General features: G+C 60.4%; 1 protein-coding gene across 1 annotated transcript; it reads left to right on the top strand.

Annotated features, from left to right (window-relative positions):
* The first annotated feature begins 203 nt into the window (after positions 1–203).
* On the top strand, positions 204–18,800 carry LOC144677954 (host cell factor 1-like). Its single transcript, XM_078537908.1, has 8 exons — positions 204–648; positions 1,313–1,660; positions 5,596–5,714; positions 6,723–6,863; positions 8,552–8,737; positions 11,845–12,142; positions 17,066–17,129; positions 18,665–18,800. The coding sequence occupies exons 1-8, from the start codon at positions 204–206 to the stop codon at positions 18,708–18,710; spliced, it is 1,647 nt and encodes a 548-aa protein (XP_078394034.1). The 3' UTR covers positions 18,711–18,800.
* Positions 18,801–20,536: the final 1,736 nt, after the last annotated feature.

The following is a 20,536-nucleotide window of genomic DNA, read 5'->3' as shown; positions in this document are numbered from 1 at the left end:
GCACGGGGTTAGATACAGAGTAAAGCTCCCTCTACACCGTCCCCATCAAACACTCCCAGGACAGGTACAGCACGGGGTTAGATACAGAGTAAAGCTCCCTCTACACCGTCCCCATCAAACACTCCCAGGACAGGTTTGTTCTCTGAAGGCGGAACTGTCTCGTGTTGCAGAGCCGGATCGGGTTGGGACAGTTTGTGTTACTGATGGAATCTTTTTACTTTTCTCCTCCTCCCCCTCCCCCCGAACCCGGTCCTCAGGGCGTCTCTTCGAAACCGGAAAGCACCGACGCCGCGACGTCGACGGAGCAGCCGGCCGCCTCCAGCGCCGAGCAGGCGCCGCCGGCCCTGGCCCTGGACCCGGCCCCCGACCCCTCGCAGGCCGGGGGCGAGGGGCAGCCGCAGCCCCCGGCACCGGCGGAGGCCGCCCCGCCCCTGCAGGCCGGCGAAGGGGTGGCCCCCGAGCAGCTGACCCCGCCCCAGGAGCTGATGGCGGAGACGCTGGAGGGGCCGGGTGAGCTGACGGGCCTGACGCCGGAGGAGCTGGCGGTGACGGCAGCCGCCGAGGCGGCGGAGCAGGCGGCCGTGTCGGAGGAGGTGCAGGCCCTGGCCCTCCAGGCGGTGCTGCAGGCTGCCCAGCAAGCTGCGATGGGTAGGTACGGCTGCACCCCCGCCACTCCCCTCGGGCAGCCCAACCAGCCACCTATCCTCGCGTCCCCTCCTGTGGCTCGGTGCGCGCTATTATTTGATGTTTCGCGGAGCGCCGGGAGTAAAACGCGCGTTAAGCGACGTGGCACAGCGCCGTCGCTGGTGGCTTGCTGCCATTACAGCGTGACACGTTTACATAGGCGGTCAACATTAGCGATCTGAGTTCACTCGTGGGATGTAGGCATCGCTGGCTGGGCCCTGCATTTATTGCCCATCCCTAATTGCCCCTTGAGAAGGTGGTGGCTGAGCCGCCGCCTTCTTGAGCCGCTGCAGTCCCCTTGTGGTGTAGGTACACCCACCGTGCTGTTAGGGAGGGAGTTCCCGGACTTTGACCCAGCGACAGTGAAGGAACGGCCGATATGTTTCCAAGTCGGGGATGGTGGAGTGGCTCGGAGGGGGAACTCGCGGTTGGTGGCGCGCAGGAATCTAGCGGAAGAAAGTTACCACGTTGGTTGCGATGCGGTAACTATGGGGGGGGTGGGGGGGAGGGGAGTGACGCCGAGTTTTCAACTTAAACGTGAGCCCGGGTGCGGGAAGCCCGCGTTTGGGGGGAGCCTTTGTCAATTTGCTGCGCAGGTTGTCTGTTAATGTCTCTCGCTCCATTCCAGGTCCCGGGGAGGCGATGGACGTGGCGGAGACCAGGCTGCAGCAGCAGCAGCCACCGCCGCACGAGTCGAGCCTGGGTCAACTGGGCCCGGAGGCCAACGAGGCCCTGCCGCTTGCCGTGCTGGCTCAGCAGGACCTGGCGGTACTCGTCCAGCAGCAGCAACACCAGCACCAGCAGCAGCACCAGGCGGCCGGGCAGTGCCAGCCCCAGCTGCCCACCGAGGCCCTGGCGCCCGCTGACAGCCTCAACGACCCGGCGGCCGAGAGCAACGGGCTGGGCGAGCTGGGCGGCGCCAACGCCGGCAACCCCGGCGCCCACCCCCTCCTCCCCCCACCGGCAAACACCGAGAGTAAGTGACTGCTTCGACACTCCCTCCTCCTCTCCATCGCCCGAACCCTGGCTTACCAAACCTCCCGAACGGCTCCCGTTCGATTTAACCCGAAACGCCGCGTTGCCCCCAGTCTCGCTCGCTCCGGTACCCTCCTCACCAGCTTTGTGCACTCTACATATGAGTTTGTCCCAAACTCGCCCGCCCCATATCCTAATGGGCAGCAATTCACCCATTGTCCCCCTGGACCAGCTGACGGCTTAAACACCTCGATTTTTAAATTCTCGACCTTGTGTTCAAAACCCTTCAGAGCCCCTCCCTATCTCTGTAACCTCCTCCAGCCCCGACACCCCTCCCTATCTCTGTAACCTCCTCCAGCCCCTACACCCCTCCCTATCTCTGTAACCTCCTCCAGCCCCCTACACCCCTCCCTATCTCTGTAACCTCCTCCAGCCCCGACACCCCTCCCTATCTCTGTAACCTCCTCCAGCCCCGACACCCCTCCCTATCTCTGTAACCTCCTCCAGCCTCGACACCCCTCCCTATCTCTGTAAACTCCTCCAGACTCGACACCCCTCCCTATCTCTGTAACCTCCTCCCTCCCTATCTCTGTAACCTCCTCCAGCCCCGACACCCCTCCCCATCTCTGTCACCTCCTCCAGCCCCTACAACCCTCCCCATCTCTGTTAGCTCCTCCAGCCCCCTACACCCCTCCCTATCTCTGTAACCTCCTCCAGCCCCCTACAACCTTCCCCATCTCTGTAACCTCCTCCAGCCCATACAACCCTCCCTATCTCTGTAACCTCCTCCAGCCCCGACACCCCTCCCTATCTCTGTAACCTCCTCCAGCCTCGACACCCCTCCCTATCTCTGTAACCTCCTCCAGCCCCGACACCCCTCCCTATCTCTGTAACCTCCTCCAGCCCCGACAGCCCTCCCTATCTCTGTCACCTCCTCCAGCCCCTACAACCCTCCCCATTTCTGTAACCACCTCCAGCCCCTACAACCCTCCCTATCTCTGTAACCTCCTCCAGCCCCTACAACCCTCCCCATCTCTGTAACCTCCTCCAGCCCCTACAACCCTCCCTATCTCTGTAACCTCCTCCAGCCCCGACACCCCTCCCTATCTCTGTAACCTCCTCCAGCCCCTACACCCCTCCCTATCTTTGTAACCTCCTCCAGCCCCTACACCCCTCCCTATCTCTGTAACCTCCTCCAGCCCCTACACCCCTCCCCATCTCTGTCACCTCCTCCAGCCCCTACAACCCTCCCCATCTCTGTAACCTCCTCCAGCCCCTACAACCCTCCCCATCTCTGTCACCTCCTCCAGCCCCTACAACCCTCCCCATTTCTGTAACCTCCTCCAGCCCCTACACCCCTACCCATCTCTGTAACCTCATCCAGCCCCTACAACCCTTCCTATCTCTGTAACCTCCTCCAGCCCCTACAACGCTCCCTATCTCTGTAACCTCCACCAACCCCTACAGCCCTCCCCATCTCTATAACCTCCTCCAGCCTCTACAACCCTCCCTATCTCTGTAACCTCCATCAACCCCTACAACCCTCCCTATCTCTGTACCTCCTCCAGCGCCCTACAACCCTCCCCATCTCTGTTACATCCTCCAGCCCCCTACAACCCTCCCCATTTCTGTAACCTCCTCCAGCCCCTATATCCCTATCTCTGTAACCTCCTCCAGCCCCGACACCCCTCCCTATCTCTGTAACTTCCTCCAGCCCCGACACCCCTCCCTATCTCTGTAACCTCCTCCAGCCCCTACACTCCTCCCCATCTCTGTCACCTCCTCCAGCCCCTACAACCCTCCCCATCTCTGTAACCTCCTCCCGCCCCGACACCCCTCCCTATCTCTGTAACCTCCTCCAGCCCCTACACTCCTCCCCATCTCTGTCACCTCCTCCAGCCCCTACAACCCTCCCCATCTCTGTAACCTCCTCCAGCCCCTACAACCCCTCCCTATCTCTGTAACCTCCTCCAGCCCCTACAACCCTCCCTATCTCTGTAACCTCCACCAACCCCTACAACCCTCCCCATCTCTATAACCTCCTCCAGCCCCTACAACCCTCCCTATCTCTGTAACCTCCACCAACCCCTACAACCCTCCCTATCTCTGTAACCTCCTCCAGCCCCGACACCCCTCCCTATCTCTGTAACCTCCTCCAGCCCCGACACCCCTCCCTATCTCTGTCACCTCCTCCAGCCCCTACAACCCTCCCCATCTCTGTTAGCTCCTCCAGCCCCCTACAACCCTCCCCATCTCTGTAACCTCCTCCAGCCCCTACAACCCTCCCCATCTCTGTAACCTCCTCCAGCCCCTACAACCCTCCCTATCTCTGTAACCTCCTCCAGCCCCTACAACCCTCCCCATCTCTGTAACCTCCTCCAGCCCCTACAACCCTCCCTATCTCTGTAACCTCCTCCAGCCTCGACACCCCTCCCTATCTCTGTAACCTCCTCCAGCCTCGACACCCCTCCCTATCTCTGTAACCTCCTCCAGCCCCTACACCCCTCCCTATCTCTGTAACCTCCTCCAGCCCCGACACCCTTCCCTATCTCTGTCACCTCCTCCAGCCCCTACAACCCTCCCTATCTCTGTAACCTCCTCCAGCCCCTACAACCCTCCCGATCTCTGTAACCTCCTCCAGCCCCTACAACCCCTCCCTATCTCTGTAACCTCCTCCAGCCCCTACAACCCTCCCTATCTCTGTAACCTCCTCCAGCCCCTACAACCCTCCCTATCTCTGTAACCTCCACCAACCCCTACAACCCTCCCCATCTCTATAACCTCCTCCAGCCCCTACAACCCTCCCTATCTCTGTAACCTCCTCCAGCCCCTACACCCCTCCTTATCTCTTTATCCTCCTCCAGCCCCTACACCGCTCCCTATCTCTTTATCCTCCTCCAGCCCCTACAACCCTCCGTTTCTCTGTAACCTCCTCTGAGCTCCCCGAGATCTCTGCGCTCTTCGAATTCCGGCTGCTGTGAAGCTCCTTGGGGTGGCTATTACACTGCCGGGGGCTTCGCTGGCCAAGACCAGGTCCTTGCCTGTTGCTCCCAACACTCTTTTCCCCACCCCCACACCCCCAACCGCAATGGTTCCCTGATGGTCAGGAGGAGGAAGGGACCCTCCTGATATTCCCTAGCCATCCGAAGCCCGAGGTTGATGAGATTAAATGTTACCCATGCGGAATGGAGTCAGCTGGCGGCAGGGGGTTGGAGCTGGAAGGTGCAGGCTTGAGGGGGAGGGAGGCATCGGGAAGCCACACTGCCAACCAGTGCAATGTAAACAGTCAAGCCCGTAATGTGGCTTATTTATGCTTACTCGAAGCAGTGTACCGTTCCCACGTCGGGGCCCCCGCCGGGAACACGTGTCAAGCCCTGCGCCTTTTTATTGGATCACCAGGGGGAGCCAGCAGTTCCCTGTTGCCGCCTCCGTGGCAACGCCTCGGCCAATCGGAGCCGAGCTGCCGCCCGATCAGCACCCTTCTCCCCCCATGCAGTACGAATTGTTGTGAGAGTTTGAAAGCGGGCATCGTCCTGGCAGCTGCCCCCGACGAGCGCGAGGCGAAAAGCCGCTGCGGCGCCGCGTCGCTCCCTCCGACCCGGGGCTCGGGGAAACCTCGGAGAACTTCCAGCTGACTTATAAACCCCGCCCATTGGGAAGGACGCCCTTCGTCCAATCCGGGCCTAAACGTGACTCCGGTCCCAAGCCTGTGCGTGTGTGCGCGCGCCAGTGATGGGGGGCGGGGGGGATAAATGGAACCTGGCACCTTGTTTGGGGAGGGGGTGGGTGAAGGATTATGTGGGGGGTCTTTGCTTCTTTTTGTTCTCCCTCCACCCTTTCCCGGAGGAGTTTCACGGTGGGTGGGTGGGGGGTGGTGGGGTGTGGTTTCGCTCAGGCCTGGACTCACCGGGGGTTGTCTCGTCGTCTCGCCCACAGGTCTAGCGCCCTCCAGTTCTCTCACCTCGCCGCAGCCGGTATCTGCGGCGAGCCCCGGCAAACTGCAGGCGGCGGCGACGCTCGCTGAAGTGGCGAACGGGATCGAGTCCTCCGCTGCGGTAAGCCTGCTCGCTGTGGGCGGGGGGCAGCGGGGCGGAGGGAGGGACGCCGAGGGATCGGGTGGGGGTGGAGGGAGAGGCGGGCGGGTGGTATGCTGCGGTTTGAACGTGGTGTGTAGTTGGCACTGGGCTATCGACACGGTGCCCTCAGGGGGTTCTCTTTGCCGCGCCCTATGGCCCACCTCCCCACCACCACCACCAACGGCAGGCCAGCTTTGCCACGTGTGTGGCGGGGCTGGGCTGCCCCCTCCCCCCAAGAACTGCTGCTCAGGGTGGTTGGACACACTGGATTGTGTGAGAGAGCCTCGGGGGGCCCTCGAAGCATTGCATTCGGGCAGACAGTGCTGTAATGATGATACAGTTGGACCAGCCGCCCAGACCCTCGGGTTAATATTCTGGGTTCAAATCCCACCCCGGCTGCCTGGAATGGAAAGCCAGTTTCAGTCATGGTGACGGTGAAATAATCATCGGTTGTCGCAAAAAAAACCCCATCTGGTTCACTCATGTCCTTTAGGGCAGGAAATCTGCCGTCCTTACCCGGTCTGGCCTCCATGTGACTCTAGACCCACTGCTATGTGGTTGACACTTCACCGTCACCACACCGCCCTGACCCGAAATGGTTCACAAGCCCCTCAGTTCAAGGGCAGTTAGGGATGGGCGACAAATGCCGGACTAGCCAGCGATGCCCGCATCCCACAAAGGAATTTTGCTGTTGGCACATCGGAGATGAGGTGGCCAATTTCCCCCACCCCCCCCCCCCCCGTTGCAGTTAGACTTTATTTGCGCACAGCAAGATCCCACATACGGCTGTACGGTAATGACCGGGCGATCTGTTTTTAGTGTGTCCGCTCGCCCCCAGGGCGCCGGGGAAGGGCTACCCGCGCTCCCTCGCGCTGGAGGGTCAGCTTTGACGTTTGCGTTCAGGCCCTGGAGCGGGACTTGAACACGGGGAATCCTTGTCGTTGCAAGTACCACGTGGCTGACCCCCTCTCTCTCTCCCTCCCTCAGAAGCGGGACGCGGCCCCCACAGCCTCCAAGCCCCCCGCCAAGAAGGATCTGAACCAGTGGGTCGACGTTGGAGTAATCAAGGGGACGACGACCGTGGTGACCCATTATCACCTTCCGCTTGATGGCACGCCTGTCAGAGATGTAAGTAAGGGCACCCACCTGCTTTTTTGTGCACGTCCCTTCCGACCCATTCCACAACCTCCACCCAGTGTGGGCGTTCACAGGGACCGGAAGAGGCCGCTCGGGCCCGATTGCGGCTGATCTGTAACTCGCACCCGTTCTCGTGCCCTCGATACCCGTGCCCGACCCAAACAAAAAAAATCTACTGATCTCCGTCTCAAAAGTTCCAGGCTCTCCGCTTTGTGGCTCTTGTGTTACGGGGTTGTGCCCTCCGGCAGTGCAGCGCTCCCTCAGTACTGCGCTGGTGTGTCAGCTGTGATTTTCTGCTCTCTTGCGCGCTCTCTCTCTCTCTCTCTCTCGTTCGCGCTCTCTCTCGCTCACGCTTTGTCTCTCTCGCTCGCTCGCGCTTTGTCTCTCTCGCTCGCGCTCTCTCTCGCTCGCCCTCTCTCGCTTGCGCACTCTCTGTTGCTCGCGCGCTCTCGCGCACTCTCTCTCGCTTGCGCACTCTCTCTCGCTTGCGCACTCTCTCTCGCTTGCGCACTCTCTCTCTTGCTTGCGCTCTCTCTCTCTCGCTTGCGCTCTCTCTCCCTCGCGCTCTCTCTCTCCCTCGCGCTCTCTCTCTCCCTCGCGCGCTCTCTCTCCCTCGCGCGCTCTCTCTCCCTCGCGCGCTCTCTCTCCCTCGCGCGCTCTCTCCCTCGCGCGCTCTCTCTCCCTCGCGCGCTCTCTCTCCCTCGCGCGCTCTCTCTCCCTCGCGCGCTCTCTCTCCCTCGCGCGCGCTCTCTCCCTCGCGCGCTCTCTCTCCCTCGCGCGCTCTCTCTCCCTCGCGCGCTCTCTCTCCCTCGCTCGCGCTCTCTCTCCCTCGCTCGCGCTCTCTCTCCCTCGCTCGCGCTCTCTCTCCCTCGCTCGCGCTCTCTCTCCCTCGCTCGCGCTCTCTCTCCCTCGCTCGCGCTCTCTCTCCCTCGCTCGCGCTCTCTCGCTCGCGCTCTCTCTCTCGCGCTCTCTCTCTCTCTCGCGCTCTCTCTCTCTCTCGCGCTCTCTCTCTCTCTCGCGCTCTCTCTCTCGCTCGCGCTCTCTCTCGCTCGCGCTCTCTCTCTCTCTCGCTCGCGCTCTCTCTCGCTCGCGCTCTCTCTCGCTCGCGCTCTCTCTCGCTCGCGCTCTCTCTCGCTCGCGCTCTCTCTCTCGCTCGCTCGCGCTCTCTCTCTCGCTCGCTCGCGCTCTCTCTCTCGCTCGCGCTCTCTCTCTCTCTCGCTCGCGCTCTCTCTCTCTCTCGCTCGCGCTCTCTCTCTCGCTCGCGCTCTCTCTCTCGCTCGCGCTCTCGCTCTCTCGCTCGCGCTCTCTCTCTCGCTCGCGCTCTCTCTCTCGCTCGCGCTCTCTCTCTCGCTCGCGCTCTCTCTCTGCTCCGAGGCCCTGGAGTGGGACTTGAGCCCAGAGCCGTGTGACTTGGAGGCGTGTCAGCCATGGGCAAATGAGACACGACCTGACGTGGCCTTTTTTGACCCTCACCCCCCTCCCCCCTTCCTAACCCCCACCTGTTTATGAAGCCTGCCCGCTTTTAACCTCTGCGTTGTCGAGCTACTCTGTCACCTTCACGCTCCTCGTGGCTATTTCTGTCCGGGACGGTTGTTTCTGTGTGTGTGTGTGTGTGTGTGTGTGTGTGTGTGTGAGATTTTTTTAATTATTTATGTTTCCCCCCTCCCCCACCGCTCTAGGATGATTCCGCCACGATCCCGGACCACAGCCAGCTGAAACGACAGGAGCTGCAGCCGGGGACCGCCTACAAGTTCCGCGTCGCGGGCATCAATGCCTGCGGGCGAGGTCCATTCAGCGAGATCTCTGCCTTCAAAACGTGTTTGCCGGGCTTCCCTGGGGCTCCCTGCGCCATCAAGATCAGCAAGGTAAAGGGGACCCCCTCCTCCCCCACCCCCAAAACCCTCCCCCACCTCCCCCGAAACCCTCCACCCCCGGTGACTGTTCCCAAAATCACACGCAGAGCAGGACCAGGCCACTCGGCCCGTCGAGCCTGCTCTCCCCCCCCCCCCCCCCCTCCCCCACACCCGAAGGGCTCCACGGCCAATGGGGTACTTACCGAAGGGGCGACCGCTGTTGGCACGTGGGAGATGCGGCGGGCGGCCAATCTTCTTCGTCGCCCCTGCTCAACTTTATTTGCGCACAGCAAGATCCCACAAACGGCCGTACGGTAACGACGGCCGCTTTTGGTGCTGCTCACCTCAGCATCTCCCCCCACCACCTCAAGGGCGCTGGGGAGCGCTACCTGCACCATTATCCCTCAATTCCCCAAGACTGTCCGTCCCGGCCTTAAGTGTCTTCAGCCACGGAGCGTCCACAACCCTCTTGTGGGGAGAGGATTCCAAAGGTTCGCAGCCCTTCGGGTGAAGAAATGTCCCCTCCTCTCAGCCCGAAATGATCGGCCCCCTCACCCTGAGACTGTGCCCCCCCCCTTCCCCACCCCCTGTGTTTTAGATCCCCCCCGACCAGCGGAAACAATCTCTCAGCGCCCACCCTGTCAAACCCCTTCAGAATCTCGTCCGTCTCAATGCGATCGCCTCTCATTCTGCTAAACCCCAGAGAACATCGGCCCAATTTACTCAGCTTCTCATCGTCGGACAACCCCCCCCCACCATCCCAGGGACCAATCGAGTGAACCTTCGCTGTACCCGCCTCCGATGCGAGTCTATCCTTCCTTAAATGTGGAGACCAAAACTGAGCACGGTTATTCCAGATGTGGTCTCGCCCGTACAATTGCGGCGAGACTTCTCTATTCCTGCACTCCAACCCCCCTTGCAATAAAGACCAACGTGCCATTTGCCTTCCCCCGTTTGCTTGCTGCACCCACAGGCTAACTTTATAGGGCTAAGAGAATTTTAGATTTGCCCAGAAGAGGTTTTGGATAAAAAAAAAAAGACAGTGAGCTCACCCTCGACTCCCTGAGACCACAAATCTGTCCGTCCTGGCCTTAAACGTCTTCAACGATGGAGCGTCAGCAACCCTCTGGGGGAGAGAATTCCAGAGAGATTCGCAACCCTCTTGAGGTGAAGAAACCTCCCCTCATCTTAGTCCGCAATGAATCGGCCCCTTACCCTGAGACTGTGCCTCAACCCCCCCCTCCCCGCCCGTCTTTTAGATTCCCCCGGGCAGCGTAAACAATCTGTGTTGTCGGGGCCCCTCGAAAAAGTCTTTTTTTTATTCTTTCACGGGATGTGGGCATCGGTCCCTGATCGCCCCTTGACCTGAGCGTCTTGCTCGACCATTTCAGAGTGGGGGGGACAGTTAAGAGTCGACCCCATTGTTGTGGGTCCGGAGTCGCGTGCAGGCCAGACCGGGTAAGAGGGACAGCAGGTTTCCTTCCCTAAAGGGACGTCCGTGAACCAGATGGGGTTTTTTTTTACGACAATCGATGATCGTTTCACAGTCCCTGTGACTGAAACTGGCTTCCGACTCTAGATTTTATTCATTGAATTTAAATTCTGCCAGCGGCCGTGGTGGGATTTGAACCCGTGTCGTCATCTCCGGAGCATCAGTCTGGCTTAGCCCAGTGAGCATTACCGCTACGCCACCATCTCCCCCCTCCTCATCCAAGGACCCTTGTACATTTCATTGAGATCACCCCTTCGTTCTTCTGAACTCCGGGGAGTAGAGGCCCTATTTGCTCAGCCTCTGATCGCAGGACCACCTCCTCGTCACAGGAACCGAACTAAACTAACCTTTGCTGTACCACCTCCAACCCAAATAAAGTCGTCGTCTTCGTCACGCGCCCTGTCCAAAGGCAGGTTCTTGGCTCATCGCCTGTTTTTGGCCAGTGATGGTTTTGCCATTGCCTTCCACGCTCGGGCAGGGCAAGGAGGCAGATCCCAAGCCAACCTCACCCAGGACGGGAGCTGTATCCGGCCTTGAAGTCCTCGTTCAAGCCAACGCACTAGTCATCTATCCAACTGAGACAACTGGCCCCCTACACAATGCAAGTATCTCCTTCCTTAAAGCAGGAGACTGAAACTCGGCTCGGCATTCCAGTATTTTCTTGTAAATTTATTCATTCACGGGACGTGGGCGTCTCTGGCCGGGCCCAGCACTTATTGGCTATCCCTGATTGCGCCTCGAGAAGGTGGGTGGTGAGCCGCCTTCTTGAACCGCTGCAGTCCCGTGTGGTGTAGGTACGCCCGCGGTGCTGTTAGGGAGGTGGGTTCCAGGATTTTGAACCAGCCACGGTGAAGGAACGGCCGATACATTTCCAAGCCAGGATGGTGAGAGGCTCGGAGGGGAACTTGCAGGCGGTGGTGGTGTTTCCCACGTGCCTGCTGCCCTTGTCCTTCTAGGTGGCGGAGGTCGTGGGTTTGGAGGGTGCTGTCGAAGGAGCCTGGATGAGTTCCTGTGGTCTTAACAAAACCCTGTAAAATGTGAAGCGGGACTTCCCTGTTGTACTGCAGTCCCCTTTCGCGATAATCCAGGTGTTGAAACGCCCGTACGTTACACTCAAACTTCCCGTGAAAAAAAAACTATTCGCCGGGATGATATCAGAGCGCAGAGGTTATAACTATCAGGAAAGATCGAACAGGCCGGGGCTCTTTACTCTAGAAAAGAGGAGGCTGAGGGGGGGGTGACCTGATCGAGGTCTTTAAAATAACGGAGGGGGTTTCGATAGAGTCGACGTAGAGATGTTTCCACTTGTCGGGGGTGGGAGACCAGAACTTGGGGGGGCGGCATCAATATAATAAATCCAATGGGGAATTCAGGAGAAACGGTCTGTACCCAGAGAGTGGGGAGAATGTGGAACTCGCTCCCACGGGCAGGGGCCAAGGTGAACAGTGTCGATGTGTTTGTGGGGGGTGGGGAAAGCTGGATAAACACATGGGAGAAAGGGGTAGAAGGAGATGGGGTGGGAGGAGGCTGGTGTGGGGCAGAAACACTGGCACGGAGCAGAGGGGCCGAATGGCCTGTTTCTGTGCTGTCATTCCTGTTTAAACTGCGGCTTGTGTTCCCCGTACAGAGTCCGGATGGAGCCCACCTGACGTGGGAGCCACCCTCCATGACGTCGGGCAAGATCATTGAATACTCTGTGTACCTCGCCATCCAGAGCACCCAGTCCATGGAGCTGAAGCCCAACAGCCCGGCACAGTTGGCCTTCATGCGCGTCTACTGCGGCCCCAACCCCTCGTGCCTGGTCCAGTCGGCCAACCTCTCCAACGCCCACATCGACTACACAACCAAGCCCGCCATTATCTTCAGGATAGCAGCCAGGAACGAGAAAGGCTACGGACCTGCCACGCAAGTCAGGTGGCTACAAGGTACTTTCGAGATGTGCATGTCTGTGGCACGCGTCTCTCCCTCGCTGGCACGCGTCTCTCTCGTTGGCTCTCTCTCTCTCTCGCTGGCGCTCTCTCTCTCTCTCGCTGGCTCTCTCTCTCTCTTTCTCTCTCTCTCTCGCTGGCTCTCTCTCTCGCTGGCTCTCTCTCTCGCTGGCTCTCTGTCTCTCTCTCTCTGGCTCTCTCTCTCGCTGGCTCTCTCTCTCTCTCGCTGACTCTCTCTCTCTCTCTCGCTGGCTCGCTCTCTCGCTGGCTCTCTCTCTCTCTCTCTCTCGCTGGCTCTCTCTCTCTGTCTTTCGCTGGCTCTCTCTCTCTCTCTCTCTCTCTCGCTGGCTCTCTCGCTGTCTCTCTCTCTCTCTCTCTCTCGCTGGCTCTCTCTCTCTCTCTCTCGCTGGCTCTCTCTCTCTCTCTCTCTCTCTCTCTCGCTGGCTCTCTGTCTCTCGGTGGCTCTCTCTCTCTCTCGCTGGCTCTCTCTCTCTCTCCCGCTGGCTCTCTCTCTCTCCCGCTGGCTCTCTCTCTCTCCCGCTGGCTCTCTCTCTCTCCCGCTGGCTCTCTCTCTCTCCCGCTGGCTCTCTCTCTCTCCCGCTGGCTCTCTCTCTCCCGCTGGCTCTCTCTCTCCCGCTGGCTCTCTCTCTCCCGCTGGCTCTCTCTCTCCCACTGGCTCTCTCTCTCCCGCTGGCTCTCTCTCTCCCGCTGGCTCTCTCTCTCCCGCTGGCTCTCTCTCTCCCGCTGGCTCTCTCTCTCCCGCTGGCTCTCTCTCTCCCGCTGGCTCTTTCTCTCTCGCTGGCTCTCTCTCTCTCTCTCTCTCTCGCTGGCTCTCTCTCTCTCTCTCTCTCGCTGACTCTCTCTCTCGCTGGCTCTCTCTCTCTCTCTCTCGCTGGCTCTCTCTCTCACTGGCTCGCTCTCTCTCTCGCTGGCGCTCTCTCTCTCGCTGGCGCTCTCTCTCTCGCTGGCGCTCTCTCTCGCTGGCGCTCTCTCTCGCTGGCGCTCTCTCTCGCTGGCGCTCTCTCTCGCTGTCTCTCTCTCTCTCGCTGTCTCTCTCTCGCTGTCTCTCTCTCTCTCGCTGTCTCTCTCTCTCTCTCGCTGTCTCTCTCTCTCTCTCGCTGTCTCTCTCTCTCTCGCTGTCTCTCTCTCTCTCGCTGTCTCTCTCTCTCTCTCTCGCTGGCTCTCTCTCTCTCTCGCTGGCTCTCTCTCTCTCTGGCTCTCTCTCTCTCTCTCTCGCTGGCTCTCTCTCTCTCGCTGGCTCTCTCTCGCTGGCTCTCTCTCTCGCTGGCTCTCTCTCTCTCTGGCTCTCTCTCTCTCTCTCTCGCTGGCTCTCTCTCTCTCTCTCGCTGGCTCTCTCTCTCGCTGGCTCTCTCTCTCTCTCTCTCGCTGGCTCTCTTTCTCTCTCTCGCTGGCTCTCTTTCTCTCTCTCGCTGGCTCTCTTTCTCTCTCTCGCTGGCTCTCTTTCTCTCTCTCGCTGGCTCTCTTTCTCTCTCTCGCTGGCTCTCTTTCTCTCTCTCGCTGGCTCTCTTTCTCTCTCTCGCTGGCTCTCTTTCTCTCTCTCGCTGGCTCTCTTTCTCTCTCTCGCTGGCTCTCTTTCTCTCTCTCGCTGGCTCTCTTTCTCTCTCTCGCTGGCTCTCTTTCTCTCTCTCGCTGGCTCTCTTTCTCTCTCTCGCTGGCTCTCTTTCTCTCTCTCGCTGGCTCTCTTTCTCTCTCTCGCTGGCTCTCTTTCTCTCTCTCGCTGGCTCTCTCTCTCTCTCGCTGGCTCTCTCTCTCTCTCGCTGGCTCTCTCTCGCTGGCTCTCTCTCTCTCGCTCTCTCTCGCTGGCTCTCTCTCTCTCGCTGGCTCTCTCTCTCTCTCTCGCTCTCTCTCTCACTGGCTCGCTCTCTCTCTCGCTGGCGCTCTCTCTCTCTCGCTGGCGCTCTCTCTCTCTCGCTGGCGCTCTCTCTCTCTGGCTCTCTCTCTCTCTCGCTGGCTCTCTCTCGCTCTCTCTCTCGCTGGCTCTCTCTCGCTCTCTCTCTCGCTGGCTCTCTCTCTCTCACTGGCTCGCTCTCTCTCTCGCTGGCGCTCTCTCTCTCTCGTTGGCTCTCTCTCTCTCGTTGGCTCTCTCTCTCTCGCTGGCTCTCTCTCTCTCGCTGGCGCTCTCTCGCTGGCGCTCTCTCTCTCACTGGCGCTCTCTCTCTCTCGCTGGTGCTCTCTCTCTCTCGCTGTCTCTCTCTCTCTCTCGCTGTCTCTCTCTCTCTCGCTGGCTCTCTCTCTCTCTCTCGCTGGCTCTCCCTCTCTCTCTCTCGCTGGCTCTCCCTCTCTCTCTCTCGCTGGCTCTCCCTCTCTCTCTCTCGCTGGCTCTCCCTCTCTCTCTCTCGCTGGCTCTCTCTCTCTCTCGCTGGCTCTCTCTCTCGCTGGCGCTCTCTCTCTCTCTCGCTGGCTCTCTCTCTCTCGCTGGCTCTCTCTCTCTCGCTGGTGCTCTCTCTCTCTCGCTGGCGCTCTCTCTCTCTCGCTGGCGCTCTCTCTCTCTCGCTGGCGCTCTCTCTCTCTCGCTGTCTCTCTCTCGCTGTCTCTCTCTCTCTCTCTCGCTGGCTCTCTCTCTCTCTCGCTGGCTCTCTCTCTCTCTCTCTCTCTCTCTCGCTGGCTCTCTCTCTCTCGCTGGCTCTCTCTCTCTCTCGCTGGCTGTCTCTCTCTCGCTGGCTGTCTCTCTCTCGCTGGCTGTCTCTCTCTCGCTGGCTGTCTCTCTCTCGCTGGCTGTCTCTCTTTCGCTGGCTGTCTCTCTCTCGCTGGCGCTCTCTCGCTGGCGCTCTCTCTCTCGCTGGCGCTCTCTCTCTCGCTGGCGCTCTCTCTCTCTCGCTGGCGCTCTCTCTCTCGCTGGCGCTCTCTCTCTCGCTGGCTCGTGCTCTCTCTCGCTGGCTCGCTCGCTCTCTCTCTCTCTCGCTCGCTCGCTCGCTCTCTCTCTCTCTCTCTCTCTCGCTGGCTCGCTCGCTCTCTCTCTCTCTCTCGCTGGCTCGCTCGCTCTCTCTCTTGCTGGCTCGCTCGCTCTCTCTCTCGCTGGCTCGCTCGCTCTCTCTCTCTCTCGCTGGCTCTCTCTCTCTCTCGCTGGCTCGCTCTCTCTCTCGCTGGCTCGCTCGCTCTCTCTCTCTCTCTCGCTGGCTCGCTCGCTCTCTCTCGCTGGCTCGCTCGCTCTCTCTCGCTGGCGCTCTCTCTCGGCTCGCGCTCTCTCTCTCGCTGGCTCGCTCTCTCTCTCTCTCGCTGGCTCGCTCTCTCTCTCTCTCGCTGGCTCGCTCTCTCTCTCTCGCTGGCTCGCTCTCTCTCTCTCTCGCTGGCTCGCTCTCTCTCTCTCTCGCTGGCTCGCTCTCTCTCTCTCTCGCTGGCTCGCTCTCTCTCTCTCTCGCTGGCTCGCTCTCTCTCTCTCTCGCTGGCTCGCTCTCTCTCTCTCTCGCTGGCTCGCTCTCTCTCTCTCTCGCTGGCTCGCTCTCTCTCTCTCGCTGGCTCGCTCTCTCTCTCTCTCGCTGGCTCGCTGGCTCGCTCTCTCTCTCTCTCGCTGGCTCGCTCTCTCTCTCTCTCGCTGGCTCGCTCTCTCTCTCTCTCGCTGGCTCGCTCTCTCTCTCTCGCTGGCTCGCTCTCTCTCTCTCTCGCTGGCTCGCTCTCTCTCTCTCTCGCTGGCTCGCTGGCTCGCTCTCTCTCGCTGGCTCGCGCTCTCTCTCGCTGGCTCGCTCTCTCTCTCTCGCTGGCTCGCTCTCTCTCTCTCTCGCTGGCTCGCTCTCTCGCTGGCTCGCGCTCTCTCGCTGGCTCGCGCTCTCTCTCGCTGGCTCGCGCTCTCTCTCGCTGGCTCGCGCTCTCTCTCGCTGGCTCGCGCTCTCTCTCGCTGGCTCGCGCTCTCTCTCGCTGGCTCGCGCTCTCTCTCGCTGGCTCGCACTCTCTCTCGCTGGCTCGCTCTCTCTCTTTCGCTGGCTCGCTCTCTCTCTTTCGCTGGCTCGCGCTCTCTCTCGCTGGCTCGCTCTCTCTCTTTCGCTGGCTCGCGCTCTCTCTCGCTGGCTCGCGCTCTCTCTCGCTGGCTCGCACTCTCTCTCTCTCGCTGCCCTGTGCTCTCGCGCGCTCCTGGTTTTCAACGCACTTGCACAGAACCCCACCCCCCCCACCCCCACCTATTCTCTGTGTGATCGGTCTGTCGCTGTTTCCTCTCTATACGCAGTCTCTTGCCAAGCTGTTTCTATGTCGATCCCAGGCACCTTTCCAGCATTTGGGGGAGGCGGGCGGAGTAGCAGTAATGTCACTGGACTAGTCACCCAGAGGCCCAGGCCACAGGTTCAAAACCCACCCACCCCACCCCCGCCAGCCGGTGGAGTTTAAATCCAATGAATAGAATCTGTAATTAGAAACCAGTCTCGGTGACGGTGACCATGAAACTATCGATGGTCGTTTAAAAACCCCGTCTTGGTCACTAATGCCCCTTTAGGGGGGGAAATCTGCCGTCCTTACCCGGTCTGGCCCTACACGTGACTCCCGGGCCCCACTTGGACTCTAAAGTGGGCCGAGCGAGCCACTCAGTTCGAGGGACGACTGGGGACGGACAACAAATCGCTGGTCTTGCCATCGACGCCCCCGTCACACGAAAGGGTAAATGAAAGTCACTCCCCCTGCAGGTCAGAGCAGTTACTGCCTCTTTTGACGGTCGAGTGCCGAGGAAACCAGCCCGCTCCTGTGGGATGCTCACCGGGGCGATCAGGGCGATGCTGGTGATTCCTCTTTTTTCCCCCACCCCAGCTAGCCGCCAACCTCCCCTCCCCCCCACCGGGAATCTCCGAGGCCACACCCCCCTCTCCCAAAACTGACCCCCTGGTGCAGCCGCCGCTCCAGCTCGGATGAGTGTGCCCCAAACGCCCGGGGATTCGCTGACTCCTCGTGACTTTTCCACCTGTTCCCTTCTTTCAGAAACCAACAAAGATGGCACAGTGGTGAAGCCGGCGGTAAAACGAACCATAAGCTCCCCGGAAACGTAAGGGATTTGCTCGTGCGCTGGTGGCTGGGCGGGAGAGGGGCGCGGGGAGTTTGCCAGAGTCAGGTGGGGTGGGGGAGGGTGGTGGGGGGAAAGACGAGACAAGACAAAGCTGGCTTTTTGCTTTGAGGTGAGCCTTACCCTGGTGGGAATTAATAAGTTCCAACTCTGTTCACTGCTGCCGTGCGTTAAGAGAGCACTTCACGCAGCAGACTCCCCTCAGGATAATTGTCAGCCCTGTCTCTCTCTCTCTCCCGCCTCGGAGTTAAGTTGTTGGTTTAAGTCCTCATTCCAGAGACCTGAGCCCGGTTGTCAGTGCTGAGGGAGCGCCGCACTGTCGGAGGGTCAGTGCTGAGGGAGCGCCGCACTGTCGGAGGGTCAGTGCTGAGGGAGCGCCGCACTGTCGGAGGGTCAGTGCTGAGGGAGCGCCGCACTGTCGGAGGGTCAGTGCTGAGGGAGCGCCGCACTGTCGGAGGGTCTACTGAGGGAACGCCGCACTGTCGGAGGGTCAGTGCTGAGGGAGCGCCGCACTGTCGGAGGGTCAGTGCTGAGGGAGCGCCGCACTGTCGGAGGGTCAGTGCTGAGGGAGCGCCGCACTGTCGGTGGGGTCAGTGCTGAGGGAGCGCCGCACTGTCGGAGGGGTCAGTGCTGAGGGAGCGCCGCACTGGCGGAGGGTCAGTGCTGAGGGAGCGCCGCACTGTCGGAGGGTCAGTGCTGAGGGAGCGCCGCACTGTCAGAGGGTCAGTGCTGAGGGAGCACCGCACTGGCGGAGGGTCAGTGCTGAGGGAGCACCGCACTGGCGGAGGGTCAGTGCTGAGGGAGCGCCGCACTGCCGGAGGGTCAGTGCCGAGGGAGCGCCGCGCTGTCGGAGGGTCAGTGCCGAGGGAGCGCCGCGCTGTCGGAGGGTCAGTGCTGAGGGAGCGCCGCACTGTCGGAGGGTCAGTGCTGAGGGAGCGCCGCACTGTCGGAGGGTCAGTGCTGAGGGAGCGCCGCACTGTCGGAGGGTCAGTGCTGAGGGAGCGCCGCACTGTCGGTGGGGTCAGTGCTGAGGGAGCACCGCACTGTCGGAGGGTCAGTGCTGAGGGAGCGCCGCGCTGTCGGAGGGTCAGTGCCGAGGGAGCGCCGCACTGTCGGTGGGGTCAGTGCTGAGGGAGCGCCGCACTGTCGGAGGGGTCAGTGCTGAGGGAGCGCCGCACTGGCGGAGGGTCAGTGCTGAGGGAGCGCCGCACTGGCGGAGGGTCAGTACTGCGGGAGCGCCGCACTGTCAGAGGGTCAGTGCTGAGGGAGCACCGCACTGGCGGAGGGTCAGTGCTGAGGGAGCACCGCACTGGCGGAGGGTCAGTGCTGAGGGAGCGCCGCACTGTCGGAGGGTCAGTGCCGAGGGAGCGCCGCGCTGTCGGAGGGTCAGTGCCGAGGGAGCGCCGCGCTGTTGGAGGGTCAGCGCTGAGTCAGACGTGCTGTCTTTCTGCACGTTACCTTAAACAGAGGGCCCAAGTCTGCCTCCACTCAAGCCATTCTTTTCTCCCTCTTTCCAGGAAATCGTCAAACATCCCAAAAAAGACGAAGTCGGATGGCCAGTGAATTTTTTTTTAATTCTCTGCGACCCTGCATCCCCTTCCCCATAAACGCAGTGGAATCCAGAGGCGCCGGGATTGAGTGAGGGAGGGGGAGTGGCGGGGTGGGGGTTGGGGGGGGTTTAAACCCCTCTTCCCCCCCGCCTCACCAGTTTGCCGCCCTCCCTTCCGCCTCTTTATTTATCGCCGACCGTGACTCTGTCCTTAACGCAAAAACAGCAACTTAAAACCACGGACGAGGGAAGGAACGATCGGGACAGGATCGAGAGACGCTCTTATTTTTTAAACTCAACAAGACGGAGCAGCAACGTAAACCGAGCCCCCCCCACCCCCAGCCCCTGCAACCCTCCCGTCTCCCCTTCCCTCCCTTCCCCCCCCCCCTCCCAAAAACACTGCCCACCCCCTCGGTCAAGAGAAGAGGACGGAGAGACACGTGCACGCACACATACCACAGGAAGCCTCGTACCGCTATGTAAAGCTTGCGGAGAAGAAAATCCAGTTTTCTTTTTTTTTATAAATATATATATATATATAGATGTAAAACGGCGCGAGAGTTTAGTTCAAGAATCCTTCCCCCGAGTCGCTCGCCTGCAATAAGGACTCGCTGAAGAGGAACTGGGGCACTGGATTGAGAAGACCCCCCCTACCTACCCCCTACCCCTAGCTGGACCCCCTGGAGGGAGGAGCTGGTCGCTCCTTTTGAAACCTCCGCAGAGTGGGCCCTGGAATTGTACATACAGCCCATCATTTTATCTTTTATTCCCTCTCGTTTTCTCTCTCTCGTTTTTCACCCCCTCTTCCGCTCTCTCTCTCTCGCTGCCTGTCTCTCTCTCTCTCGCTGCCTGTCTCTCTCTCTCTCTCGCTGCCTGTCTCTCTCTCTCTCTCGCTGCCTGTCTCTCTCTCTCTCGCTGCCTGTCTCTCTCTCTCGCTGCCTGTCTCTCTCTCTCGCTGCCTGTCTCTCTCTCTCTCTCACTGCCTGTCTGTCTCTCTCTCTCTCTCGCTGCCTGTCTCTCTCTCTCTCTCGCTGCCTGTCTCTCTCTCTCGCTGTCTGTCTGTCTCTCTCCCCCTCTCTCTTGCTGCCCGTGTCTCTCCCTCTCTCGCTGCCTGTCTCTCTCTCTCGCTGCCTGTCTGTCTCTCTCCCTCTCTCTCTTGCTGCCCGTCTCTCTCCCTCTCTCGCTGTCTCTGTCTCTCTCCCTCTCTCGCTGTCTGTCTGTCTCTCTCCCTCTCTCGCTGTCTGTCTGTCTCTCTCCCTCTCTCGCTGTCTGTCTGTCTCTCTCCCTCTCTCACTGTCTGTCTGTCTCTCTCCCCCTCTCGCTGTCTGTCTCTCTCCCCCTCTCGCTGTCTGTCTGTCTCTCTCGCTGTCTGTCTGTCTCTCTCGCTGTCTGTCTGTCTCTCTCGCTGTCTGTCTGTCTCTCTCGCTGTCTGTCTGTCTCTCTCGCTGTCTGTCTGTCTCTCTCGCTGTCTGTCTGTCTCTCTCGCTGTCTGTCTGTCTCTCTCGCTGTCTGTCTGTCTCTCTCGCTGTCTGTCTGTCTCTCTCGCTGTCTGTCTGTCTCTCTCGCTGTCTGTCTGTCTCTCTCGCTGTCTGTCTGTCTCTCTCGCTGTCTGTCTGTCTCTCTCGCTGTCTGTCTGTCTCTCTCGCTGTCTGTCTGTCTCTCTCGCTGTCTGTCTGTCTCTCTCGCTGTCTGTCTGTCTCTCTCGCTGTCTGTCTGTCTCTCTCGCTGTCTGTCTGTCTCTCTCGCTGTCTGTCTGTCTCTCTCGCTGTCTGTCTGTCTCTCTCGCTGTCTGTCTGTCTCTCTCGCTGTCTGTCTGTCTCTCTCGCTGTCTGTCTGTCTC

Source organism: Cetorhinus maximus, unplaced genomic scaffold (genome assembly GCF_964194155.1).
Source record: "Cetorhinus maximus unplaced genomic scaffold, sCetMax3.hap1.1 HAP1_SCAFFOLD_3335, whole genome shotgun sequence".
Classification (NCBI taxonomy): Eukaryota; Metazoa; Chordata; class Chondrichthyes; order Lamniformes; family Cetorhinidae; genus Cetorhinus; species Cetorhinus maximus.
The sequence above is the reverse complement of the archived record's forward strand: the minus strand, read 5'-3'. Positions and strand labels throughout refer to the sequence as shown.